Raw genomic sequence first — 25725 nt, forward strand, 5'->3', positions numbered from 1 at the left:
AAAGTAAAGGCGGTTGGTAGTTGTTAACCGTAAGCCACAGAAACAGAAGACCTTTACATCATCTGCCCTATAGACCACAATGTCTGAAAGGGGAACTTTTAGAACTTTATCAATTAGAGTTAGGTGGATTCAGGGGCGCCCAAAAAATCCCGAAATGTATGCTGAAATGTATACTACATATTCCTACAACTTTCTAAAAGGCAACAGAAAATCAACACTTTTTTTTTTTTTTTTTTTACTTTGTACGCCGGATACACCAAAAAGATTGCTATTTATAGCTTTTCTGTCATATACGAAAATCTCCTATATAGATCGCTTGTAAGTTGTAAGTATGAAGATTCTTCTTGAAACTGTCAGGTAGAGTTGAGCCTTCGGCTCTTGGAACTCTAGGCCAGCGAAAGTGAACAAGAGCTCTCTCTCACCGGCCTGAATGAGAACAGTGTACACTGTTCTGTCAAGCGGGTGGGTCAGACTCGTGACAAGAGGCCGCGTAGACTAAGACCCCCGCCATTTTCCTTTTCTATACCAGGCTAACCGTGCTGGACACGCCATTTATGTAACGGCACCTTGAGGAACAGTGCCTGGATTGTGACAAGGTTGTGGGAGTTTTTTTACAACTCCGCGCAGTGCAATGAGGATGCTCTCGCACCCCCTTAGGCACCCCCACGAGAGTTTTGTTTTGCTACCCTTTAGCCTAATCATTTCCTCTTACGATCGTTTCCACCCGGGCGCCACTATGAGGCAGGGTAGCATTCCCGGGTAAGTATGAAGATAAGAATAACACACACGCCATCTTGGAACTCAATGACAAACCGAAAGTTGAAACCAAAACAAAAACCCTAAGAGGAAAAAGTAAAAAAAAGAGGAGCTATATTGCTAAATGTAGAAGAAGACAAAGGGGCTTCCTTACACTGTGCAGCTGGCAATGTAAGGTCCTTACACAATACGTTGTAAAAAAAACAACAGCTTGATGTGATGGATGATGTCAATTTTAAGAGTGCTTATTGGTGTGTATTACTGAGTCCTGGCTCAGGACATCCTGTATGACGGTCTTATAGAAGGCAGTATAGCCGCTGGTCGCCCACTTTTACGTTATACGGATGTATGCAAACGCGACATGAAGCTCTTCAAAATCGACACTGTCAACTGGGAAGAGGTGGCACTGGATAGATCCACATGGAGAGAGAGCATAAAGGAAGGGTAACGGATTGCAGATGTCATACACAACAGAAGCAGAAAGAAGGGTGAAAATGCAACGGCGCCTGGTGATTATATATGCCCAACCTGCGATCGCAGCTGTGTATCAAGGATTGGCCTCTTTAGTCACACAAGAAGTTGCAAAGGGAAAAGATCGTCTCTCGAGACGTAAAATGTCAGTCTCAATGGTGTATATTATAAAGATTATTTCAGCAAAAACATTGTAGCTATAACATATAACATTTGACACCCAATTCCAAACATTCAACTTGTGTGTGTCACACTGACATAGGCCTTACTATTTGCCAGGAGAATTCACACAGGTGTATAGTGTTATTGTTTACATACAATCATCGGACACTGGTTTCAACGGACTTTTAAAAAAATGGCATACATGATGTAGAATATAAAAAAAAAATACCCACCGCCACCCACTCCACCTTACTTCAAATAAATATCAAAATGGCCGTCTTCTGTCCACTAAGGCAAAAACTGAACGTTACAGAAATTCATCTGGGTCTTAAAGAAGAGATTCTCATCGCTGCTCGATGACAGGAGACAGTGGCGTAGCTAGGGTGGGGAAAGGGGGATCCAAATTCGAAAGTCCCCCGAGCACCAACCTGAGGGAGATCCCAAATGAATGCCTATTTTTTTTACATTAAATATTTAAAATTACGCCACTGCCACGTAATCTTGCTATTCACGTGGAGTAAACAATACTAGACAGCAATGATCTAGATCAGGGGTTCTCAACCTGGGGGTCGATTGACGATTTGCCAGGGACGCCTAAGACCATCGAAAACATGGATTGTTATTGTCTATTCTTCTATTGTGTGTGAGGGGTGGATGTCGCGGCAAAGTGAGGAATTGTAAAAAGGGGTCGCCGAGCTTAAAAGGTTGAGAACCGCTGATTTAGATGATGTTATAGAAGGCCTTTGCTGCACACGACGTTGGTCAAGGTGTTATATCTTTTGGAAGTTGTTAAGATCAAGATGTGTATGGGTCACTCAATGTTTTTCTTTGTTTTGTTTCTGTTTTTTTCTTTCTATGGAAGGTTTTTTTATTTTTAATTTCACAAAGAGTCAACGTAATGATGACATATTTTCTGTTAGGATCCATCAATCAGTCTTAGCCTCTGTCTTTGTGAATAGAGGCTTATACAAAAACAAGACCAGACATAAGGCTTTATGGATTTCAGTTTAAAGTATGTTGATTTTTTTACCACCCCCCATATTGGCTGACGGCCAACACACTTATCACGGGGAAATGACAGGCATAATCAAAGGGGCACAACCCCAGTGTTACACATCGGCAGTCGTAAAAGATTATCCAAATGACTTTAACAAAGAGAGTTAACAATGTTTACGTTGAAAAACTGAATTCTCACATTTTTTGTGAGCAATTTTAGTTTAAAGTGCTTAGCTATGAAACTTTCGCTGATGGTAAATCTTATTTTAGTTATGCCGATGGTAAATCTTACTTTAGTTATGCCGATGGTAAATCTTACTTTAGTTATGCCGATGGTAAATCTTACTTTAGTTATGCCGATGGTAAATCTTAATTTAGTTATGCCGATGGTAAATCTTACTTTAGTTATGCAGATGGTAAATCTTACTTTAGTTATGCCGATGGTAAATCTTACTTTAGTTATGCCGATGGTAAATCTTACTTTAGTTATGCCGATGGTAAATCTTACTTTAGTTATGCTGATGGTAAATCTTACTTTAGTTATGCCGATGGCGCCAATATTCTCACTGTAAGATGTGTTACCGCCTCCAGTTCCCCAGGCCCCTGCCAGCAGACACGTGATTCCTTCCATGCCTATACCTGCGCTGATACAACAAACACAATACATAAGAACAACTTCATTTATTTCATAATGGACCTCATTCGCCAATCGTAAACAAACAACATTTAGCCACGTGGTGCTCTATCTCTTCTATATAATTTATGATCTTACGTTTAATTCATGATGGTTGTCATGTGACAGTTTTTTTTTTCGTTGTTTTATCAATAAGATCACGTGACTAAATGTTTGTTTACGATTGGTGAATGAGGTCCATTGTACAGAATATGACTCTTGCAGTTCAGTGTTAAGACAAAGACGCCCACCTCTGCTTACAGCGCTCCCTGGTGGAGGCGGCGCTCCAGAGAGTCTCGCACAGGCGTAGTAGTCACCAACAGATTCAATAATGGAGGCCAACATGGCTGCTAGCATACCCAGGACCCCTGCTACACTGACCGTTGGTACTCCCCATTGACCTACAAATGAAGAAAAATGTACGAATAAGCTTTATATTTCATGGTACATAGAAGGGAAGTGGATATATGGAAGAAGGTTTCCGTGCTGCCTTTTCAAAGGCAATTTAAAAAAAATTAGAGGAAGAATATAAGTGGAAAATCACGTAAAGTGAGAGTCAAGGATGGCAATAGATAGAGAGAATTTCACCTGGATAAGGAAATCTAAACCATGAAGAGTCTTCCAGAGTTTTTACTCGTATGTCTGTCCTGGCTTTGTATCCAATAGCGTCAGGTTCTGATGGAAACACTCCAGCCTCCGTAAGAATCAAACAAATAATCCAAGATATGACAATAGCTAAAAGTACCTGCAAATATTTTTTTTAATATATAAATAATGCAATAGATAAAAAATATGATGAAGATGAATACCTTTTCAGATAAAAACAAAGATATAGACAAGGAACATGTGAACTAATTGCTAGTTTTACGGGGGAAAAAAAGAAGTCAGAAAATAGTAACTGAAACAGAAATAGTAGAAAACAAAGAGTTCTACAAAATTTGAAATGACATTACACACATATAACACTCTATAATATAGTGATACATCTCTCTTTAAAGTTCAACTATCTATGAAATCACACACTTCAAGTAAGGTTTTATGTTTTATCTCTCTCGTGTGGGTGAAATAAATATTACAGTTTGGCCTAAAATTTTTAATGTACTTACTGGGAATAAGGCGAAAATTCGAAGTTTATCTGGCAAGCAAGGACAGGAAATACCAACGTTCCGTAGATACTGTGAGAATATGGCGACCAAAACAATGGTCCTGTGTTTTAAAAAGTCGGCAAGGTCAGTTAAGAAACGAAACAAATAAAAAAAAATCAAGGAAATATAAGAACTGATAAAGATTGACCTTTACCCTTGTGCTAATGTATCTTTGATAGCTGAGGAACATCTAGTGATATGAAAAAAATAATATCTTATATAATACAGACGTTACTTCTTACCTTATCTTATATAATACAGAGGTTACTTCAAAAAAAAAGAAGATGATTACGTCCTACACGTCATACATGTTAACCAATGACTTAAATTCTGCCAAGTCACTGGTTTTCCTGGCTAGCCCAGGCAACCCATTCCATGCTCTAATAGCACTAGGGAAGAAGGAGTATTTGTACACATTTGTCCTAGCATTTATCTTTTATCTTTGTGTCTTTCTGAGTATTTCATTAAATTTTGATTTTGTATTTGAAGATTATGGTCTCTCTCTATTACTTTCTGTTATTTGCCTTACGATAGACAGGCTTGTCCATTCCTTAACTGTGTTATTTGATGGCTTCCTATGAACTGCCTCCCTCTTTCTTTTCGCCTGGTACTGTTCCCTACAGTCTTACCTTGTAATTTTTAAAAACAGGATCACAATGGCGATTTGAGTCCTTGATAATATGTGCGCTAGTATCACTCGATGTAAACAGATTTCACTGTAACTGTCTATAATGGCTATAAAATCAAAATGGAACAACAATCCATTTACTTCATTCTATTTCTGCAATTCTTCTTAGAGTTATTCTAGAACCACAATTTTTATGGGTTTCTTTTTAATAAGTTGAAAGTACTGCTACTAACAATAGTTCTCCATATAATAATAGTAATAATTATAGTAATAATAGTAATAATAATAACGATTGTCTTCGAGTCCGAAGATTAATGAGGAATGGAGTATTTCCCGTGGCTGTGCAGCCCCAGCTGTGACCTACATATTTTGCCTTATCCAGAGCAAGCATTACCATTGCTGCCGGTTGTCAATTGAGATTTTTTCTTTTCGATTTCTGCGTCTGTCCTCGGCAGCGGATTCTCATTCGGTCTTTAATGAGTATAGAAATGCATAAAAAATGCATTTTATTTTATTTTTATATTTCAAATTCCCTAAACTCAAAAAACGAATCCATTACGTTTCAAAACTAACAGCCCACCATTTCAATGGCTGACTCTCATGACTGTTTTATTTGCTATAAGAGTTTTAACCGCATCCACCCCATCAGACCATAAACAAAGAGGAGACTACTCTCATGAACTTGTTTCATGAAAATCCCATGGGCCTATGTATAACAAGAACGAATTAAAATATTGGGTTTTTTTTTCTTTTGTGGAATATATTTAATATCACTGTCGAAATGACTGTTCCTTAAATGTGGCCACCTTCCTGTAGTAACCTAATAAAACACTACAGGAAACATGTCTTGATCCTAGGTTTTATTGTACAAGGATGAAAAAACAGTTCACAATAACACAGTACACACACACACACATGCTGACCTGGACACCACAACGTTTAGACACACCTGTACAGATCAGTTTACACCACACAACAAGAAAACATAAATACACAACAAAACCACACCCGCCTCCAACACTAGATTCCTTACAGTGTTGTCAATGTTTAGATGTATACGATTCATATTTGAAAAAAAAAAAAGTTTGTATAAGACTCTGACTAGCATGAAACAAAGTTTGTATATGACTCTTGACTCATATGAGAAAAAGTTTGTATAGACCTACGACTCTGACTCACGTGAAGAAAGTTTTGAATACGACTCTGACTCGCATGAAACAAAGTTTGGATACGACTGACTGACTGACTCACGTGAAACCGAGAATTTAGAAGACTGACTCACATGAAACCGAGAATTTAGAAGACTGACTCACATGAAACCGAGAATTTAGAAGACTGACTCACGTGAAACCGAGAATTTAGAAGACTGACTCACATGAAACCGAGAATTTAGAAGACTGACTCACATGAAACCGAGAATTTAGAAGACTGACTCACATGAAACCGAGAATTTAGAAGACTGACTCACATGAAACCGAGAATTTAGAAGACTGACTCACATGAAACCGAGAATTTAGAAGACTGACTCACATGAAACCGAGAATTTAGAAGACTGACTCACATGAAACCGAGAATTTAGAAGACTGACTCACATGAAACAAATTTTGTATACGACTCTGTGACTCACAAGAAACAAATTTTCTATAAGAATGTGACTCACATGAAACAAATGTACCACTGCGTTGACCCTTTGTCTGCGGCCACTTTGAACAAAGAGAGAGCGATGAGAGAAATGGTCGGGGCGATGGTCAGTGGTCCGATGTACCTCATCAGGAATCCGATCAAACCCGTGAATCCAATGATTATGGACAACAGAGAGGCTACCATCAAGGCTCCTTGCAGCTGTGAACGTGAAATAGAAATATTGCTTTATTTCAAACGCAGGGGGCGTGGTGACTGAGTGATAAAGCGCTTGACTTTCTTTTTGAATAGAGACGCGGTGGCTAAGTGATAAAGCGCTTAACTTTCATTTCGAACAGAGACGCGGTGGCTAAGTGATAAAGCGCTTGACTTTCTTTTTGAATAGAGACGCGGTGGCTAAGTGATAAAGCGCTTAACTTTCATTTAGAACAGAGCCGCGGTGGTAAAGTGGTTAGCTTCTGAACCGGAGTTACCGAGTTCGAATCCTGGTAAAAATTGAGATTTTAAATTTCCGGATCTTTAGGGCGCCTCGAGTCCAACCAGCTCTAATGGGTACCAGTCATTAGTTGGGTAAAGTAAAGGCGGTTGGTCGTTGTGCTGGCCACATTAACGCGTTAACCGTGGGCCACAGAGAGAGATGGATCTTTACATTGTCTGCCCTATCTTCAACTTTGAAGGAACATCCGAAACATGTAAAACATTATCAAGCTTGACGCTAGCCGAAATCCCAAAAGAGAGTTCAAACAATTTTCTATTACTGTACCTTAAATAAATAAAATAGTTAAGCATGTTTACATCAGTGATATACTGATACTTTAATTGACATAGCATTGGGAAATGTGTATCTTGGGCTAGAGAGTATCTAACTTGTACAAACCAAAGTACATTTTGCTATTATTTAAAAAAAAATGTTTAAGGTAACCAAAAAATAAACCTTGATTTTAAGGATAAAGATTTAAAGTGCTCGTTTCGGTAATAGCAAACAGGTATACTGCACCACACTATTTCAACTCTTCAGCCTAGTAGATAAGATTAATAGCAGGAAAAATAGTTCGTATGAGATATGTATTGACCAGAACCTGGTTTCATAACTATTCTTTTCACCACTAATCTAAGAAGAAATACTAACAACAGAGTTGGAAAAAGTCCTAGAGTGGGACCCCCAGGACACAAGGCGAAGAAGACCAAAACGAACGTCGCAATGCAGTATACCGAGAGGACAGGAAAGAGCTGGGAATAGACAATGGACAGGGGCGTTATTTTTTTACTGAGGCCCTATGTTCAGTGAGGAACGCAAAGTAAAGTTGATGATACACACCATACTGGGGCGTATCTTCCCTTCTAAAAGCTTAGACATTACACCCAATGACTTCCAGGGGTAAGCATTTCCTATGTAATAATACTGCGTCATTTGTTTTGTTACATACATACCTGACAGAGGTTAGATTTCCATATCAGCCTGTGGTGTTCAGAAGCAAGGGGAGGTAATGTCGACTTGTTGACTATAAAGAAACCAAACGAAGAAGTACATTACACAACAATGACAGGGGATATAACTCAAGAAAACATTCAGAAACTGGAACAGACACAAAATAGAGCAGTGAGATACATAACAAACGAATATTCGTATTTGACTAGAGTAACACCTTTAGTAAAATCACTAAATTTAGATAGATAGAAGACTTAAAAGTAAAGTAGCAATTATACATAAAACACTGAACCATAATCTTCAAATACAAAAACAAAATTTAATAAAATACTCTGAAAGACACAAAGATAAAGGCACGTTCCTCGTCCCATATGCTAGCACAAATTTGTACTAATGCTCCTTCTTCCCTAGTGCTATTAGAGCATGGAATGGGTTGCCTGAGCTAGCAGAATTTAAGTCATTGGTTAATATGCAGGCCTGAATGCATGACGCGTAGGACGTAATCATCTTCTTTTTTGAAGTAACGTCTGTATTATATAAGAAGATAATTACAGGATATAATTGCCAGACTTAATGCCTTGCAAATTATCTCTTAATGTTTTAAAATAAGGACTCGCTTAGAAACAAGATCTGACTTAAGTTGTGTGTGTGTGTGTGTGTGTGCGCGCGCGCGCGTGCGTGCGTGTGTGTGTGTGTTTTTTTTAAGGGAGAGTGAGAGTGTGAAAAGGTGACAGAAAGATTTTCAACTACAATAGACTTAAATTCATCTACTAACAAGGACTCTATGTCAAATAAACTGTCACATTTATTCAAAGTACTACTTAATAGTCGCAAAAATCTATGACAGTGGTACATTTTAACAACATTAGAAAAAAACAAACTGCGTAGTCTTAGTATGACCCACTATACACTTAAGTAGAGAAACAAAGTGATTTACAATAGAACCACTTTAAATGATTTCATTTTTACCTAAAAGGATATCTGTACACACTACGATAACAAAGGTTTGATAATAGAAAGTTTAAGGTTATAGAACAGAAATATCAAGTTCAAGGCCAGGTTTTTATGACCTTATTAAGAACATTGTATGACAAAAAAATATTTCCTATTCAAAGTCAATGAAAATAAAGGAGACCCATAAATTATATTTATTCAGCAATATAACTTGCGACTAGTACAAACACATATTACGTGGTATCAGGTGTGTTAATATTAAAGGAGTACAAACTGAACCTTTTTAGTTTAGTTATATATCGGAGTTGGGGGGCGCGGTGGCTAAGTGGTAAAGTGTTTGTCTTTCGAACCTTGGGTTCAATTCTCAGTGAAGACTGGGCTTTTGAATTTCGGGATTTTTAGGGCGCCCCTGAGTCCACCCAGCTCATATGGGTACCTGAATTTCGCTGAGAAAGTTAAGTCGTGGTGATGGCCAAAGAAGCAGATGATAATTGCCATCATCTGCCCTATAGATCTGCAAGGAAAAAAGAACAGCGCTGGCAGAAGAAAAAAGCCAGAAAAGAAAAGCAAGGCAAACGACACTAGCTCCAGCTGGAATAACCTGCCCAGTGTGCGGCCGAACATTTCGGGCTCACATAGGTCTCACCAGCCACATGAGGAGGCACAAAACCCCAGTGCAAAGCCATCAGCCCCCTGGATGACAAAGTGGTCATCATCGAACCACGATGGACGAACTATATATATATATATATATATAGATCGCAAGTGCTGAAAGAGGAAAATTTACTTTACTTTAATAGGAGTTGTAAAATAATAGTTGGGAGTGTACATATAGATCTTCGCTGCTTGCATGAAATAGTAGATATGTATTCATCTTGTTCCTGCAGCTACTTCATACACACAAGAAGTAGAAAGAAGGGTGAAAGTGCAACATCACTTGGTGATTACAGATGCCCGACCTCAGACCGCAGTTGTTGTGTATCAGGGATTGGCCTCATGAGAAGTAACAAAGGGAGACAACTATTTCGCACGACATGAAATGCCACAGACAGCCATTACATAAATAGCAGGCGGAGTGCTAACTAACCTTTAGGATCAGTGTAGGGGCAATTGTCTGGAGATACGGACATCACAACAAAGGCGGGGACGATGAAGGAGTAGCTGATACTCTGAATGATGGGTAGTCTGTAGATAAGACAGACAAAACATTCAACAATTCATCAACAAACCACAGCCTGTATTAAATCTTAAAATCTCTCTTTATTTTTATATACTATACTACTACTATGGCCTCCTTCAGTCACGAAGCGACTATGGGTCATCTCATGGAAATGAGATGAATGCCTGGACATTAGCTGTGGTCGAAACGATGTCGCCCACACATCATTTCTCCCCCCTCCCCCACTCCACGCAGCTGATGTATCCAAAGGAACGGCAGTGCCGATACAGTTTGGGGTCAGCGACGTCAGCAGGTTCTGCCAGAGTGTAGCACTGGGTGCTGCAAACTGCCTTACATATAATTCTTAATAATCTTCTAATCTTGTTGTAATTCGAACTAAGAATATTACAATAGGATTTTCAATAGCACGTTTTGTTATTGAGATGTGGTAATTGTATGGCCAGTATAAAACAATAATAGCAGCTTTTTAATACTTAAAATTATAAAAAAAGTTTCTAAATAAACAAACTACTAAGTTATTATTTTTTTTTATCTTTCTTTAAATTGAATTATTATAATGTATGCAGTTTGAATATTTTCACAATAATACGTATTTGTTGTGTATGGTAGTTAATTAAACTGAGTCTTACCTGATACCGAATGTGGTCTGGATAATGGAAGAAAATCCAGAGACAAATATCACTGTGCTGATTAGCTCCCCTAGTCCTACGTCATCGCCCTGAATACAGATGGCGCTGCTAATTATCACCGGATATGCGAATGTGGCACCGAACGCGGTGAGAAATTGCTGAAAAGGAATTTGACATTGCAAGTATCGAAGATAAGAAGTTTGATGAAAAGAATGATAATAAAAGACAGATTTCAAGTAAAGTAAGAGAGAGAGAACGATAGGAATAAAAATATATGAGACGGGATAGTCCCGCTTTGAACCATTTGTCACGCTTCTCATAAAATGTCCTGGCGGGAAGGCGAATGACCCACTTTCTTCAAAAAAGTCGATCAATGTCACGCTTTTATTTCAAAATTTGATTTCACGCATCACCTTTTGATTAATAGCTTCAAAGTTACCATCTATCGGCCTTTCCTCTTTGATCCTTCGTGGGCTCATGTGTTTGAGGCTTGAGGAGTGTCTCTACTCTGAGGCATGAGGAGTGTCTCTACTCTGAGGCATGAGGAGTGTCTCTACTCTGAGGCATGAGGAGTGTCTCTACTCTGGGGCATGAGGAGTGTCTCTACTCTGAGGCATGAGGATTGTCTCTTCTCTGAGGCATGAGGAGTGTCTCTACTCTGAGGCATGAGGAGTGTCTCTATTCTGAGGCATGAGGAGTGTCTCTACTCTGAGGCATGAGGAGTGTCTCTTCTCTGAGGCATGAGGAGTGTCTCTACTCTGAGGCATGAGGAGTGTCTCTAGTCTGAGGCATGAGGAGTGTCTCTACTCTGGGGCATGAGGAGTGTCTCTGCTCTGAGGCATGAGGAGTGTCGGTCGACTCCTGACGTTTTCTTGAAAACCTTGTGACAAACTCTACAAGAACAGTGAAGAAGATGCGTCAATGAAGTAGACCCTTAGGTCTCAGAAGAACAGCTTCGCTAAAGGATGAAAGTACCGGACCATCATCGACACAGCTTGGAGGGAGATACGTTGTTACTAATGTAATGCCACAAGGTGCGTAGAAGTTGAGGTTAATCGGGTTTTTCCTAAGTAATGTGACGAGTAATAAAAGAGCAGGACTACGAACTAGAGGAGTAACGGACAATACGCCTTAGAGGACGACGCTAGGCTAGCGACGACAGAGGACTGTGCCCCTTTTTTATTGTTCATTAAATTGTTGAAGTTATCAGCCTGCGTGATCAAGTATATTCTTTATTCATTCTGTTGTTGTGTCTTCAATGAACTCGCATGCACCATTAACATATAGAACCATCAACAAAATTTACCATCAACACTAACTTTAATATAAATGCTTCATTGTAAAACTTGTCCTACTCTAATGACGTAGAGACGGATGACAACACCTTGCTTGGCGAAGTCTGAGAAGAGTCTGCATTTTAAACGCCCCATTAATCGGAATGTGTCCCGCTTTCGCTTGTCAAATATCTGGTCACCTCAGTTAGGGGAATGGATTCAGACAAGGTAACCGTTACGTATAATTCACACAAGGTAACCGTTACTTATAATTCAGACAAGGTAACCGTTACGTATAATTCAGACAAGGTAACCGTTACGTATAATTCAGACAAGGTAACCGTTACGTATAATTCAGACAAGGTAACCGTTACGTATAATTCAGACAAGGTAACCGTTACGTATAATTCAGACAAGGTAACCGTTACTGTTACGTATAATTCAGACAAGGTAACCGTTACGTATAATTCAGACAAGGTAACCGTTACGTATAATTCAGACAAGGTAACCGTTACGTATAATTCAGACAAGGTAACCGTTACGTATAATTCAGACAAGTTAACCGTTACGTATAATTCAGACAAGGTAACCGTTATGTATAATTCAGACAAGGTAACCGTTACGTATAATTCAGACAAGGTAACCGTTACGTATAATTCAGACAAGGTAACCGTTACGTATAATTCAGACAAGGTAACCGTTACGTATAATTCAGACAAGGTAACCGTTACGTATAATTCAGACAAGGTAACCGTTACGTATAATTCAGACAAGGTAACCGTTACGTATAATTCAGACAAGGTAACCGTTACGTATAATGCAGACAAGGTAACCGTTACGTATAATTCAGACAAGGTAACCGTTACGTATAATTCAGACAAGGTAACCGTTACGTATAATTCAGACAAGGTAACCGTTACGTATAATTCAGACAAGGTAACCGTTACGTATAATTCAGACAAGGTAACTGTTACATATACTTATTGTTAATGGAGATAGAAGGCTCTAATAAAAATTCCTAATAAAAATCGAAAGGTAGAGAGTAAAAATCTTAAAGAAAGAAAAGAATGAAAAAAAAAAAAAGAAAAAGAGAGATGGGAAGAGAAGGGGGAGGAAGTGTAAGAAAGAGAGAGAGAGAGAGAGAGTAAGAGAGAGACATAAACTTTGGAAGACCTAGTCAGAGAGTGAATGAGAGAGACACACCCGAGAAATAGAACTGTTTCTCAAACTAGGGGGGAGGCGGGTGCGGCGACCTCCTGAGTAAATGTAATATGCCATTGCCATGATATCGCGCTACAGTTCATTTAATTTTTTTTTACTCATTAAATTTAGAGCTCTAAGACAAACTTGAAGCAAGGAAACTTGTGGTGACATAGAGACATACTAGAGATTATAAATCCAAAGTATTAAACAGTTTGAAAATGTTTTTACTCCATCTAGTTTGCCCCGCCCCCCACCCCGAATGTCGTCGGGTAAAAAAAGGCAATGAAACATACAATAAAACGTTCGTGTACCTGGAATCCTAGAAAAATGCACAAATACCATGGCGGCACCTGGTCCACAGTATACAGAATATCCAATGACTTTTCCTGGGTGGATGCATTAGTGACACGTTTTCTATCCGTCGTCTGCTTCTGATTGGAACCATTGTTCATTTCCGGTTCCGTTTTGACTCTTCCCGTCTCTCCATTCGCAGACGATTTGTCAACCCCCATCTGGAGAGGTTAATCCAATGACAATATAGTCTAAATATATTGACATACGTTTGCTCATTTTGTATAAATACAATTAAAAATTTAAGGGGAAAAAAATCACAAATGTAAAACACACAATTATAATACCATAATTACGACCACAAAGTGATAAATTCGGTCTTTAAAATGTCATACATATATCGATTTAAAATCGCTCTTCTCAAAATGGGCAAAATAAATTAAGTCTGCTATAATAATATTAGAGCAATAACAAAAACATTTTTGCATTGAACTACTGGTCAGTATGACGTGGCAAACAACTATTGGTCTCAACCAGTAGCAAGGTACCCGTGGGCCCAGAGTTCAGGAATGCGTAGTTAGGCCCCCATCCTATAAGCTGAGTGTGACTGAACCCAAACTGGGCTCTACCGTATCTAATGAGAGAGTACATGTCAATGAGGGCAAACTTCTACTCCGGACAGTACACAACTTAGACCTGTAACTCATGGGGTAAAAGAGAACAATTTCCTCAAGCTTTGGATCTGTCCTGTCTTGGTTTGTGTGTGTTGTCTAACACTGCTTTACTTTTTCTAATGCGAGTCCGAACATATCCAAGGGACACAACAATTAAATATACTTAATAAAACTTGTGAAGACTTCAACTGATGTTTATTTACAGGTGGGGATGATCGTCTTGTCTATCTATCCCTCGTTTTAATTAGCAGTCTATTCAAAATACATCTTGCTACAAGCCCTCGCCATATTCATCTCCTATCATGTACCCGTATTCTGCAACGTCATTCGTCTGACTACGTCACTACTTTTACCGTCGCTAAATAGTAAAAAAAATTCATAATGTATTTATTTACAAAACTAACATTATCTCTAAGCAAAACTAGGTCACTACAGATCATTGGAAAGGCCAATATCATTGGTCAACCATTTAAAATTTCGTGACTCCGAGTCACATGCTGAATCTTCAGATATTCTGAATGTGTACTGGTCAGACCCATGGGCCGCCCAAGACTGACCTACAGAGATGTCTGCAAGCGAAACATGAGAGCCACGGGTATCGACCAAAGTATGTGGGAGGAGATAGCCCAAGACCGGACAGCATGGAGACAGACTGTACGTGCTGGTACGAACTTCGTCGAATGCAAAAGAAACGAAGCTGCGTCAGCCAAGAGAAAGAAAAAGAAATCTGCCCTGTCAACTAGCCCTAGGACAGGTGAATATACATGCACGAACTGTGGCAAACTCTGCCGCTCCAGAATTGGCTTGATCAGTCACTCTTAATTCTGTCCCATCTCAAGAAGTAAACAAAGCCAGTGACTCATCTGGGCGCATCCATTGTCTTCGGAGACAAAAGGAGTCATATATTGGTTGTTACAGGAGGACTTCCTACAGCGCAATAGTCTTGTGTTTACATCAGCTTCGTTGTTTAAGAGACGCTGGTTTTTAAAGCACCTCCGTAAAGAAATCAATGTTCGACCTACAGTAGAAAGTCGATTGTGACCTCATGCTCGCATTCCATGCTCAAATGGTTGTTACTTCAAAGATTTAGAAGACTTAGTGTCTATATGTGAGTAATTTATGTTATTCAAACACCTATAGGCCAAAAATTCTAACTTTGACAGCGCATTATTTAATAATGGTTTGACAAAGAAAAGAAAAGAAAGTATCAAAATCGTCTTTAGTTTGAGACTAAGGATGACTAATTGTACCCCTAACCTATAATCTTTATTATATTTAAGGTTAAAGAGGCCATGTGTCTTCATTTAATTCAAACACATTTTGTCACACTTTATTTGATTACAGACACCAAAATATATTCCAAACAATCTCTATATTTTGACATCAATAAACTTATATTATAATTCTATATTAATATTAACGAAAATTTTAAGATCCCCTCACATGAAATCATAAAGATGTTTCTGAATTATGCATAAATACGAACACAAAAAATAAAAATATGAACACACTTATTCTACCAAAATTAGGTCACTGGGATAGTGACTTCCTCACAGACTTTTAGACTTATTTTATGTTTGCATGATTAGATGTACGGTATGTTATGTATTTGTGTTTTTTGTTTATTCATTTAATAAATTTCTAATACAGAAGATCTCTTGTAGTATAGTATGTTACGTACATAGACATAAATAAATATAGACTGGTCGAAGGAAGTAAATTTATGTAACTTGAAAATATGTATATCTATTGTATTCGGATTTCCGAATTATGAAAAATTTTGTGATCTTTACTCTTAGAGATAAAAAAAACAAAACACTTATGAAAACAATGTAATACTTATATAGGTTATGGCTGAAATAGATATGAATACTTAAATTTTATACTGCATAATAAAGTACACAAAAATTGCAAGTCACAAATTTTCGTTTCATAAAACTCTTTAATCGGCCAGTCTATATTTATTTATGTCTATGATTACCTGTTTGTGTATTTTGTTTATTCATTTAATAAATTCCTAATACAGAAGATCTCTTGTAGTATAGTACAGGTTAGGATGACCATTCTTGCCTAAATAGCTGAATGCTCTATATTCTCTCTATATAAATCTAGATCTATCTAGTAGGTCTAGATCTAGGCATATTGGCTTCTTTCAATGTATCAAGCTCACTCCAAACATTTGCCCATTTGATCTCTATAACAATTACAAGTATAAGATCAGTAATATTGATGTACAAAACGAGTTATTCGGAATTCTATAAGCGTGGTCGAGAGGCCAAGTACGCTTGAACTTGGCTTGGCTACCTAGAAGGGGGCTCGAGGTTCGACACCCGACTCGGGTAGAGTTGTGTTTACTGAGCGCCTAAAGGCAGGAAAACCCTAATATTAATGATAATCTCGAGATTAAATAAATTAATTTGAGTTCGGGTTGGATTGAAGGGATATTATCCAACATCAGTCACTAAATATAACATTATATTTACTGTTTACTCATACAATTAATTCAAGCATTTCAACTAGTCAATATGCATTATAATATTAAAGAAACAAATAACACTTGGAACTAAATAACGGCAAATATAAATTATTGTATAACACTTTCACAAAAAATAATTAAACTTACATGTAGTTATTAATATTATTACTATTATTAAATAAAAAATCTGACACGATAGATTGAAATAAAACACTGAACTGACAATTTAAGAGTTACCTACCTTTTATAGATTTCATTGTATATTGCTCGGACATGAGAAATAAAATTTAAGAACAATGGACACGAGTTAATTAAAAATAATGTATTAATGTGATGCATTTAAACTCTTATAGTCTAGTCAACACATTCCCTTACGTAACCCCGTTTAGGGCCGGGCGCAATGAACCCCTTCGCGCCATGGTTGCTACGTCACTGGTCTCCACTGCCCACAGGCAGGACGTCGCAGGTCAGTGTTGACAGGTCAGTTAACTATATCGATTGGTCTCGGTTGAACACGTTTAGGACTGTCGTCGAGGTGTTAGTTACTATTCCCCCCCCCACACACACACACCTCCCACGCGGTCCTGTAGAAGCTTTGGGCTTGAACATAATTATGTTCATTTCTGTATTACAACGTATTATTAAGCAGTTACCTTGTGTATTGTGGCTATCTTGAACCAGTAATTCTTGATAAATTATTTATGTATTGAGACTCTCTAGGATCATATTAATATGTCTGTGTCTGAAAGACACAAAGATAAAGGCACATTCCTCGTCCCATATGCTAGGACAAATTTGTACAAATACTCCTTCTTCCCTAGTGCTATTAGAGCATGGAATGGGTTGCCTGAGCTAGCCAGGAAAACCAGTGACTTGGCAGAATTTAAGTCATTGGTTAATATGCATGACTAAATGCATGACGCGTAGGACGTAATCATCTTCTTTTTTGAAGTAACGTCTGTATTATATAAGATGAGATAAGATAAGATATACAAACAAACCCAGTATGAAGTTTTGTAAGTTTATATCTGAGTTTACTGCCACTCTTTACTACTGAATAAAACCTAACAGTGACAAACAGGAACTGACAGAGAACACAGCAGTGTCACACACCAAGAGCACACTCTTACTTAAGCAAAGTAGAAAACATTCTGTTTACGACATTATCAACATGTAAACACACTTACCTTTTTTTTTGTTTTGTTTCCTTTATTAAGAAAAAAAAACTTTTTTTTTTCCCGTCCAAACAGTTACGCTATTCTGTCATGAGTCTGCTTTTATGGATAGCTTCAACTACTTACAAAGGTCTTGAAATTATGTTAGCGGCTATTCAGCCAGGCCATACGACTTTTGCTACGCAACTAAATATAGACATTTTACCTTTCCCGAAAAGTGTGGCGGGGCGTGTTTGGTAGTATTGACCTTGCAATTTTTTTTTACCTGACATGATAACAAAATATTGACATATTTTAGGTACACATATCTGTTTACGTCTTTTTTATGAGCGTTGACTAAGATTGATAAGAAAAAAGATCATGTATTTTTGGTCACTCTATACTTACTATATTAGATGGCTATTATACTATTAAAGAGAGCTGGTCTAAAAGCTTCTGTTTGAAATATCTGCTCCAAGACGCCAATACAATCGCGCATTAGATTTCTACTTTTAATGATGTTTACAAAGCTTATATCAAGTCACTCTGTCTGTCTGGTAAAAAGTTTGTACACATTATTTTTGCCTCTCCCATTCTCAGATCAAGCTGAGACGTTAAACAATAATTTATGTAGGCTACCTAACAAGACGTAATCATCTACTTTTCTGAAGTAACGTCTGTATTATATAAGATAAACATGAATCAATTAAGGAATTAAGTAATTGATAAATTACTTTTTTTTGTAATTAATTATTTTGTTTGATATCGAATAAGAGAAATACGGCTTTCTACATTATTGAGAGATATAGTTGTAAGTGCGGAGTTCTTCCTCTTAGATTATCCTTTTTTTTATATGCTTTTCATTTATATTCTTATAATATGACTGTTCAAGGAACTACACACAAAACCTTCCATAACTGTTGCCGCTGTGTGTGTCTAGTTCTAGACTGAAGTTGTTCTTTTGATGTGTTTACTAAGACCTAGTTAGAAACTCTATTATTAGAATGATCAGATATTATTCAAACTGAGTTCACCATATTGACATAAAAGATTGCAAATGTAAGGAGAGATTTTTTTTAGAGACCAATATCACCTAAATAGACAAAACGTAAACAAGTCAATTATTGGTGTTTAGCTCCCCGCATGTTGAGAAACTTCCTATAAGCTTACAATGGAAACTATGCCAATACATTTCTGTAATTGTTACTATAGAGCAGCGGTTCTCAACCTTGTAAGCCCGGCGACCCCTTTTTACAATCCCCCACTCTGCCGCGACCCCCCCCTCCCCCGCACACACACACATACAGCAATAGAAGAGTAGACAATAACAATCCATATTTTCGATGGTCTTAGCCAACCCCAGGAAAATCGTCATTCAACCCACAAGGGGGTCGCGGCCCACAGGTTGAGAACCCCTGCTATAGAGGATCCAAACACGATGACCTAGGCAAAGTAACACCAATGCCACGGCGCGGTGGTTGAGTGGCAAGGCGCTTGGCTTCCGACCTGGGGGATCCGAGGTGAAGTCTGGTATTTTTAATTTCTGGATCTTTAGATCTCCAAGTGCACCCAGTAAAGCGATTGGTCATATGCTGGCCACAAGACAACCTCGTTACCCGTGGGCCAAACAAAAAAAAATGGAATTTAAATCATCTGCCCTACTTCATAACAATATTATAACATTATCAAAATATAAATTAACTACTAAAATTATTGACAAATCAATTGACAGAACTGATAAATACTTTAAACAAATTAACTTACTAAATGAAGTTACAAACTTGTTAGAGTATATAAAAAAAAAAAATAATATGGAAAATTTTTGATGTAAAACAGAAAACAACATAAATGAAAATATATAGACACAAAAAAAATATGCTTGCAACAATCTAGGAGGCGACCTGTATTTTGTGTTTTACAGAATGTACTTTATATATATATATATACATTTAATTAATGAACTTTGAAAAAAAAATTAAAACTAATTTTACAAATGAATTTTTTTTTTAGTCATTAAGTCAGAGATGAAATGATTTAACTGTTATAGAATGCGCCAAAGTAGGAAACATACATAAAGTATACCATCGACTGGTGGAGCCTATGAAATGATTTTGAATACGCCAAAGTAGGAAACATACAGGCCTAAAATGAATCATACATAAAGTATACCATCGACTGGTGGAGGCTATGAAATGATTTTGAATGCGCCAAAGTATGAAACATACAGGCCTAAAATCAATCATACATAAAGTATACCATCGACTGGTGGAGGCTATGAAATGATTTTGAATGCGCCAAAGTAGGAAACATCCAGGCCTAAAATGAATCATACATAAATTATACCATCGACTGATGGAGGCTATGAAATGATTTTGAATGCGTCAAAGTATGAAACATCCAGGCCTAAAATGAATCATACATAAAGTATAGCATCGACTGGCGGAGGCTATGAAATGATTTTGAATGCGCCAAAGTATGAAACATCCAGGCCTAAAATGAATCATACATAAAGTATAGCATCGACTGGTGGAGGCTATGAAATGATTTTGAATGCGTCAAAGTATGAAACATCCAGGCCTAAAATGAATCATACATAAAGTATAGCATCGACTGGCGGAGGCTATGAAATGATTTTGAATGCGCCAAAGTATGAAACATCCAGGCCTAAAATGAATCATACATAAAGTATAGCATCGACTGGTGGAGGCTATGAAATGATTTTGAATGCGTCAAAGTATGAAACATACAGGCCTAAAATGAATCATACATAAAGTATAGCATCGACTGGTGGAGGCTATGAAATGATTTTGAATGCGTCAAAGTATGAAACATACAGGCCTAAAATGAATCATACATAAAGTATAGCATCGACTGGTGGAGGCTATGAAATGAGTACCGCTATAAAAATGAATTATGCATGGTGTCATCTGGCTAGCTTTCAATAACTTTATAATCTATGCAGTGACACGACCAGTTCAAGAATGCCGTATATACAAACTCTCACGGCACAAAACACACATTCTAGTAGAAGATAACTTTGGGAACGCTCGGATATTACGTAAGACACACACAAAAAATCACGTTTTTACCCCCCTCTCCTCCCCTTATCACAAATCGTGACAAAACTCAACCCTCCCCACCCCCCGGTGGAGTAACGTAACAAGAACATCCGAAGTTTACAAAAAGACTTACTTGTTAATTATCCTGTTCCCAAATTACATTTTTCATCCTGGTATCTATAGAAATGATGGAAAAATGTCTCGATTTCTGTCAGCGCTTCGATGACGTATGTAGTTGTTTTTTCCCCCCAATACTGTACATAGACTCGACGACAAACCTTATTACCGAACAAAGACATCGGGCGGCAGCCGAATCACCAATCGGAAAGCCCACTGTGTTAATGTTTAAAAAAAAACGCGAGGTATTTATTCCATTAAATTTTTTTTCAAAACCCGAGCATGTGGACTTTCTAATTATTATTGAACAACAAACATCTCATCAAAGTAAGAAACACTCGTATAGCTCTAATTAATATCTACCTACAGCACCTACTAAGTTTTTATCTCACAATCTACACAGACAGGCCTAGACCATCTACCGTGGATCTGCATTCCTGACGTTACCCCCCCCCCCCCCACCCGGCTAAGCTGACCCATTCAACCCCTGACCAGGTACAGAACAGCTGTGTAACATAAGGATGACACTCATACTCCGCGACGAACCACACGCATACCGAAATTCTTTCACGACACCGTGGTAAGTGAAAGTCGGACCCGCGAGACTCGAGAGACCACTGTATTTGTTAATAATAATAATTTGAATTTATAAAGCGCGTTTACAAACATAATATAGGCTGAAGGCGCCGTGATAACAACAAACACAAACACGAGAGTTAACATGACAAAATGATCAATTTTTTTGTTTGTTATTTCCATTGAATATTTTTTTTGTTGCGTAATCTTCAGACCCCCCCCCCTCCCCTCCCCTCCCCTCCCCTCCATTCCTCTCCACTTCCACTTGCAACGATTCGTATGTATACCTCCCTCCCCCCTTAAACTGCAACGCAATCTCAGGACGTTCCTTTTAGTGATATCCCAATAGGAGATGGAGGTTAAACTCTGGGTTGGCCTGGAGGGTCCGACTAAATAGTTCATGCACGTAAACTCTTGTTGCTGTTTTTATAGTGCCATTGTATGTAAAATGTTTGACATGTTTCGGATGTTGCTTCAGAGATGACGATAATTTACTTCATAGTCCTAATCTCATGCACGACGACGGGTGATGGCAGCGGGCAGGGTCTGAACCCGGGACCATCGACAAGTCCAAAATACAGTCCAGGGCGTACTCCGCACGACCAGACACCCCAATACCACAGAAAATAATTTCTCTTGTAATTGAGTAATAGTGTCATTTTAAAAAAAATCTATTTAATGAAAACAGATCAAAGTCAGCCAGAGAAGTGATATTTCTTTTACTAAAATATTTTCTTTCAATTGTAATCAAAAACGAATTCGAAAATTTTATTGAAATATGCAAGAAAATTAACTGGTCTTTAAAAAGTATATTTGAGAATTTAGCCTCGGTAATGTCCCCTTGCTTACTGCCGGAATTTAAAAAAAAATAAATTAAGGACAATATTTAATTGCATAAAAAAGTAAAAAAGTAAAGTTCCCCTTTTAGACCTTATGGTCCCTAGGACAGATGATGTAAAGTTCATCTGATTCTGTGGCCAACGGTTAACGAGGTTGTCATGTGGCCAGCACAACGACCAACCGCCTTTACTTTTCCCCAACTAACGTCAGGTACCCATCAGAGCTGGGTAGACTCAGAGGCGCCCAAAGATCCTTAAATAAAAAATCCCAGTCTTCACCAAGATTCGAACCCGGACCCCGGTTCGGTAGCCATGCGATTTACCGCTCAGCCACCGCGCATGTGATTCATTAATTTTATGATGTAAACAATTTAAATCGAAGTTTCTCTAATTTGTCCCTGGATTTAATAATACGTTATTCAACATAGTCACGATATATCTTGTGTCAATCTGTTACAATATCTACACACATCAAAATAATAACACTTGACAACGGGGGAGCGGAGGGAGAAACTGCGTTTAATCATGAAGTGAAAAAGTGGAAATCCAAAAGTTTGAAATCATAGACATACGACGCATAAAATTTACGAAACAATAAAAAAAAACTATAATAGTTCTACACAATTTCAGATTAAAAATGTATAATTATTAAATGTATTCTTCCCATTCTCATGAATATCTCGACATTCCTAACTGACGATACCAGCGTTGATTCCACCAGAATGTGGTAAATAATTACGGAGAGAAAGCGTTAAGACATATTCCAGCCTCGTCATGTATTCTATCGTTTCACATGAGCTTCGTTAAGCCAGAGACTGGTTGAGTGGGAAACCAGAAGCTTTATGATACGAGGGTACTGGGTATTGGCTGCCTGGTCGTGCGGTTTGCACGCTGGACTGTCGTTCAGATTTATCGATGGTCCCGGGTTCAAACCCTGCCCGCTCCCATCCCCCGTCGTCCTGCGGGAGGTTTGGACTAGGAAGTAATTATCTTCAACTCTGAAGGAACATCCGAAACATGTAAAACAAACATTTTACAATCATATTTTAATTCAATGCATTCAGTGTGATTTAAATCGAATTGTCAAAAAGAGTAACTGAAATTTTTAAATAGAAATAAATGTAAATCCATAAATTCATTTAAAATTTGTAAAGACGATGGCAAAAAATATAATCAAAAGAAATGAAAATAATTTTTTTACCGGAAGTATATTGACTACTTAGACAGAATAGTATGAGAGGCATACTTTTTTTTCCTCTCTCTCTTTTGACCCACACCTAAGCTCTGAAAGGTTCTCTATTTGCAGTCACACAAATTAGGCCAGATCCGACCATATTTGACAACGAATCAACAAAACAAACTAACTGTAGCCTTTCTATGCTCTCTCGCCTTGGCTACAGCTAGGCTGTGCTAGCAGGTATACCATCTGAAATTGTCTAGTAGAGTTGTGTGTCACACTTGGAACTCTAAGACCAACAAAAGCGTAGTAAAGCTCCCTTCTACGGGCCTGAAGTGGGAGGCGAGTTCCTCCTTCCCGCCACCCTGTCTTGCAGGGGGGTGAGACTCAGGGCTAAACTTAGAGTTTGGTTTTTCGTTCACTTCCAGTGGACACGGACACTCCGGACTCGCGGACTAGAGACGCGGCCATATTCCTTTAATCTACCAGGCTAACAGTGCGGGACACGCCATTTTTGCAAACAGCCCCTTGAGGGACGGCGCCAGAACGTTGACAGATCGCTGGGGAGCTCTTTTTCTTCCCCTCACAGTGCAATGAGAATACTCTTGTACCTTCTTAGGCACTCCCGCGGGAGCCTTGTTTCGCCGCCCATTTGGCCTAGCCGTCCCCTCTCCCGACCGTTTCCACCCGGGCGCCACGATGAGGCAGGGCAACAAGCCCGGAAGCAGGTAAACCAGATGACAGAATCGCTAAAGCTGCAGCAAATTCAAAGCAACGATACGAATAACTAAAAAACAAGACACGATTATGCTGCTGTTGTCTTGCGTTTACTCCATTGGCTTCCTGTCAATGTAATAATCGAGTTCAAGTCGGTGTTAGGAACTTAGTATCGAGACGGACTTTGAATGTGACGTTTTGTGACGTCACTGATGGTGGGAGATTAGCTTGTTTATGCTGGTTTTATTTGGTTGGTGTTAGGAATTCAAGGACAGAGACTCCACTGTGACCTTTATGCATTAAACTTTATTCAAGTATCAAACAGTCTTGACTTAGTCCTTCGTCTTGTTATTGTGATAGGTCTTGTTTCTTCAGTACTTTAAACGCACCCAATACGCCCGTACAAGAAACACTAACATCTTCTAAGTAATCTGTCAAAGCCAGCCATCCATCATAATACTACAAGACAAAGGGGCCACACTATATGTCATCAATGCATCTACAATAAATGCCTTTGCACCTTAGCGTACTGATCTGGCATCTGTTCTTAGGAGGAGTCTGCGCTCCATAGACACAAAGCTTCTACTTGTGACGAGATTTCCACTTCACCATTTACGGTTTGTGGACTTTTGGTTTTGTGAATTGACCAAATTTATAGAAATGTATAAATTAAATGAATATAAATTTATACAGACGTATTAGACAGACAGACGTATTAGACAGACAGACTTACTAGATTTACAGACTTACTGCTCACCAAACAGACTTATTTGACAGACTTATTAGATAGTTAAACTTATTATATATACAGACTTGTTGGACATACTTATAAAGATAGACTTTTTAAATAGATAGATTTAATAGACAGACTTATTAGATAGATAGACATGATAGACAGACTTATTAGATACACAGACCTGTTAGAAGACAGACTTATTATGTAGACAGACTTGTTAGGCAGACTTATTGGATAGACAGACTTATTGGATAGACAGACATGATAGACAGACTTATTAGATACACAGACTTGTTAGAAGACAGACTTATTATGTAGACAGACTTGTTAGGCAGACTTATTGGATAGACAGACTTATTGATAGACAGACTGGTTAGACAGACAGACTTGTTAGATAGACAGATAAACTAGATTTTACAGACTTACTACTCACCAAACACAAAAATCTACAAAAATCAATTTTCCAATACCCTGCGGCCCGATCTTGACCCATGGTCGTCTGCTATGCACACACCTGCTAAGTAATATTCCTTGTTTTCATGAGCGAGTCCATTGAGTCCCTGCAACGCTGCGGCTCGCCTGCTCATTAGCAATTCATATGTCATAATCCACATCGGACATAAACACAATGTTTAGCTCAGCTAAGTGAATTAAAATATGCACCACTTTAAAGGGCTCTTACACAATACGTCATGGAAAGCTGGCTAGAGTCGGTTTCAGTCGCAGTTGATTTTTTGATATGTGTGAAACTGTAGATTAACGGAGGTT

The 25725-nt window shown here is 38.2% G+C and overlaps 1 protein-coding gene across 5 annotated transcripts in view; it reads right to left on the reverse strand.

Annotated features, from left to right (window-relative positions):
• The window catches only part of LOC106077313 (solute carrier family 23 member 2-like), a 38398-nt gene extending 12933 nt beyond the window's left edge, over positions 1–25465 (reverse strand). The window contains exons 1-10 of one of the 5 annotated variants that reach the window (XM_056018449.1): positions 25391–25465; positions 13453–13653; positions 10665–10822; positions 9943–10040; positions 7904–7974; positions 6492–6673; positions 4165–4264; positions 3647–3803; positions 3310–3459; positions 2921–3024 (exon numbers count right to left, since the gene is read on the reverse strand). In XM_056018449.1, the coding sequence (XP_055874424.1) occupies positions 2921–3024; positions 3310–3459; positions 3647–3803; positions 4165–4264; positions 6492–6673; positions 7904–7974; positions 9943–10040; positions 10665–10822; positions 13453–13653; positions 25391–25450 (1281 nt within the window). In that variant the 5' untranslated portion in view covers positions 25451–25465. Of the gene's footprint in view, positions 1–2920; positions 3025–3309; positions 3460–3646; positions 3804–4164; positions 4265–6491; positions 6674–7903; positions 7975–9942; positions 10041–10664; positions 10823–13452; positions 13654–17235; positions 17409–17583; positions 17686–17769; positions 17936–20928; positions 21024–25390 lie in introns of those variants that run through there. The other 4 variants (XM_056018453.1, XM_056018450.1, XM_056018454.1 and 1 more) reach the window with 4 other exon arrangements.
• Positions 25466–25725: the final 260 nt, after the last annotated feature.

Source organism: Biomphalaria glabrata, chromosome 1 (genome assembly GCF_947242115.1).
Source record: "Biomphalaria glabrata chromosome 1, xgBioGlab47.1, whole genome shotgun sequence".
NCBI lineage: Eukaryota > Metazoa > Mollusca > Gastropoda > Planorbidae > Biomphalaria > Biomphalaria glabrata.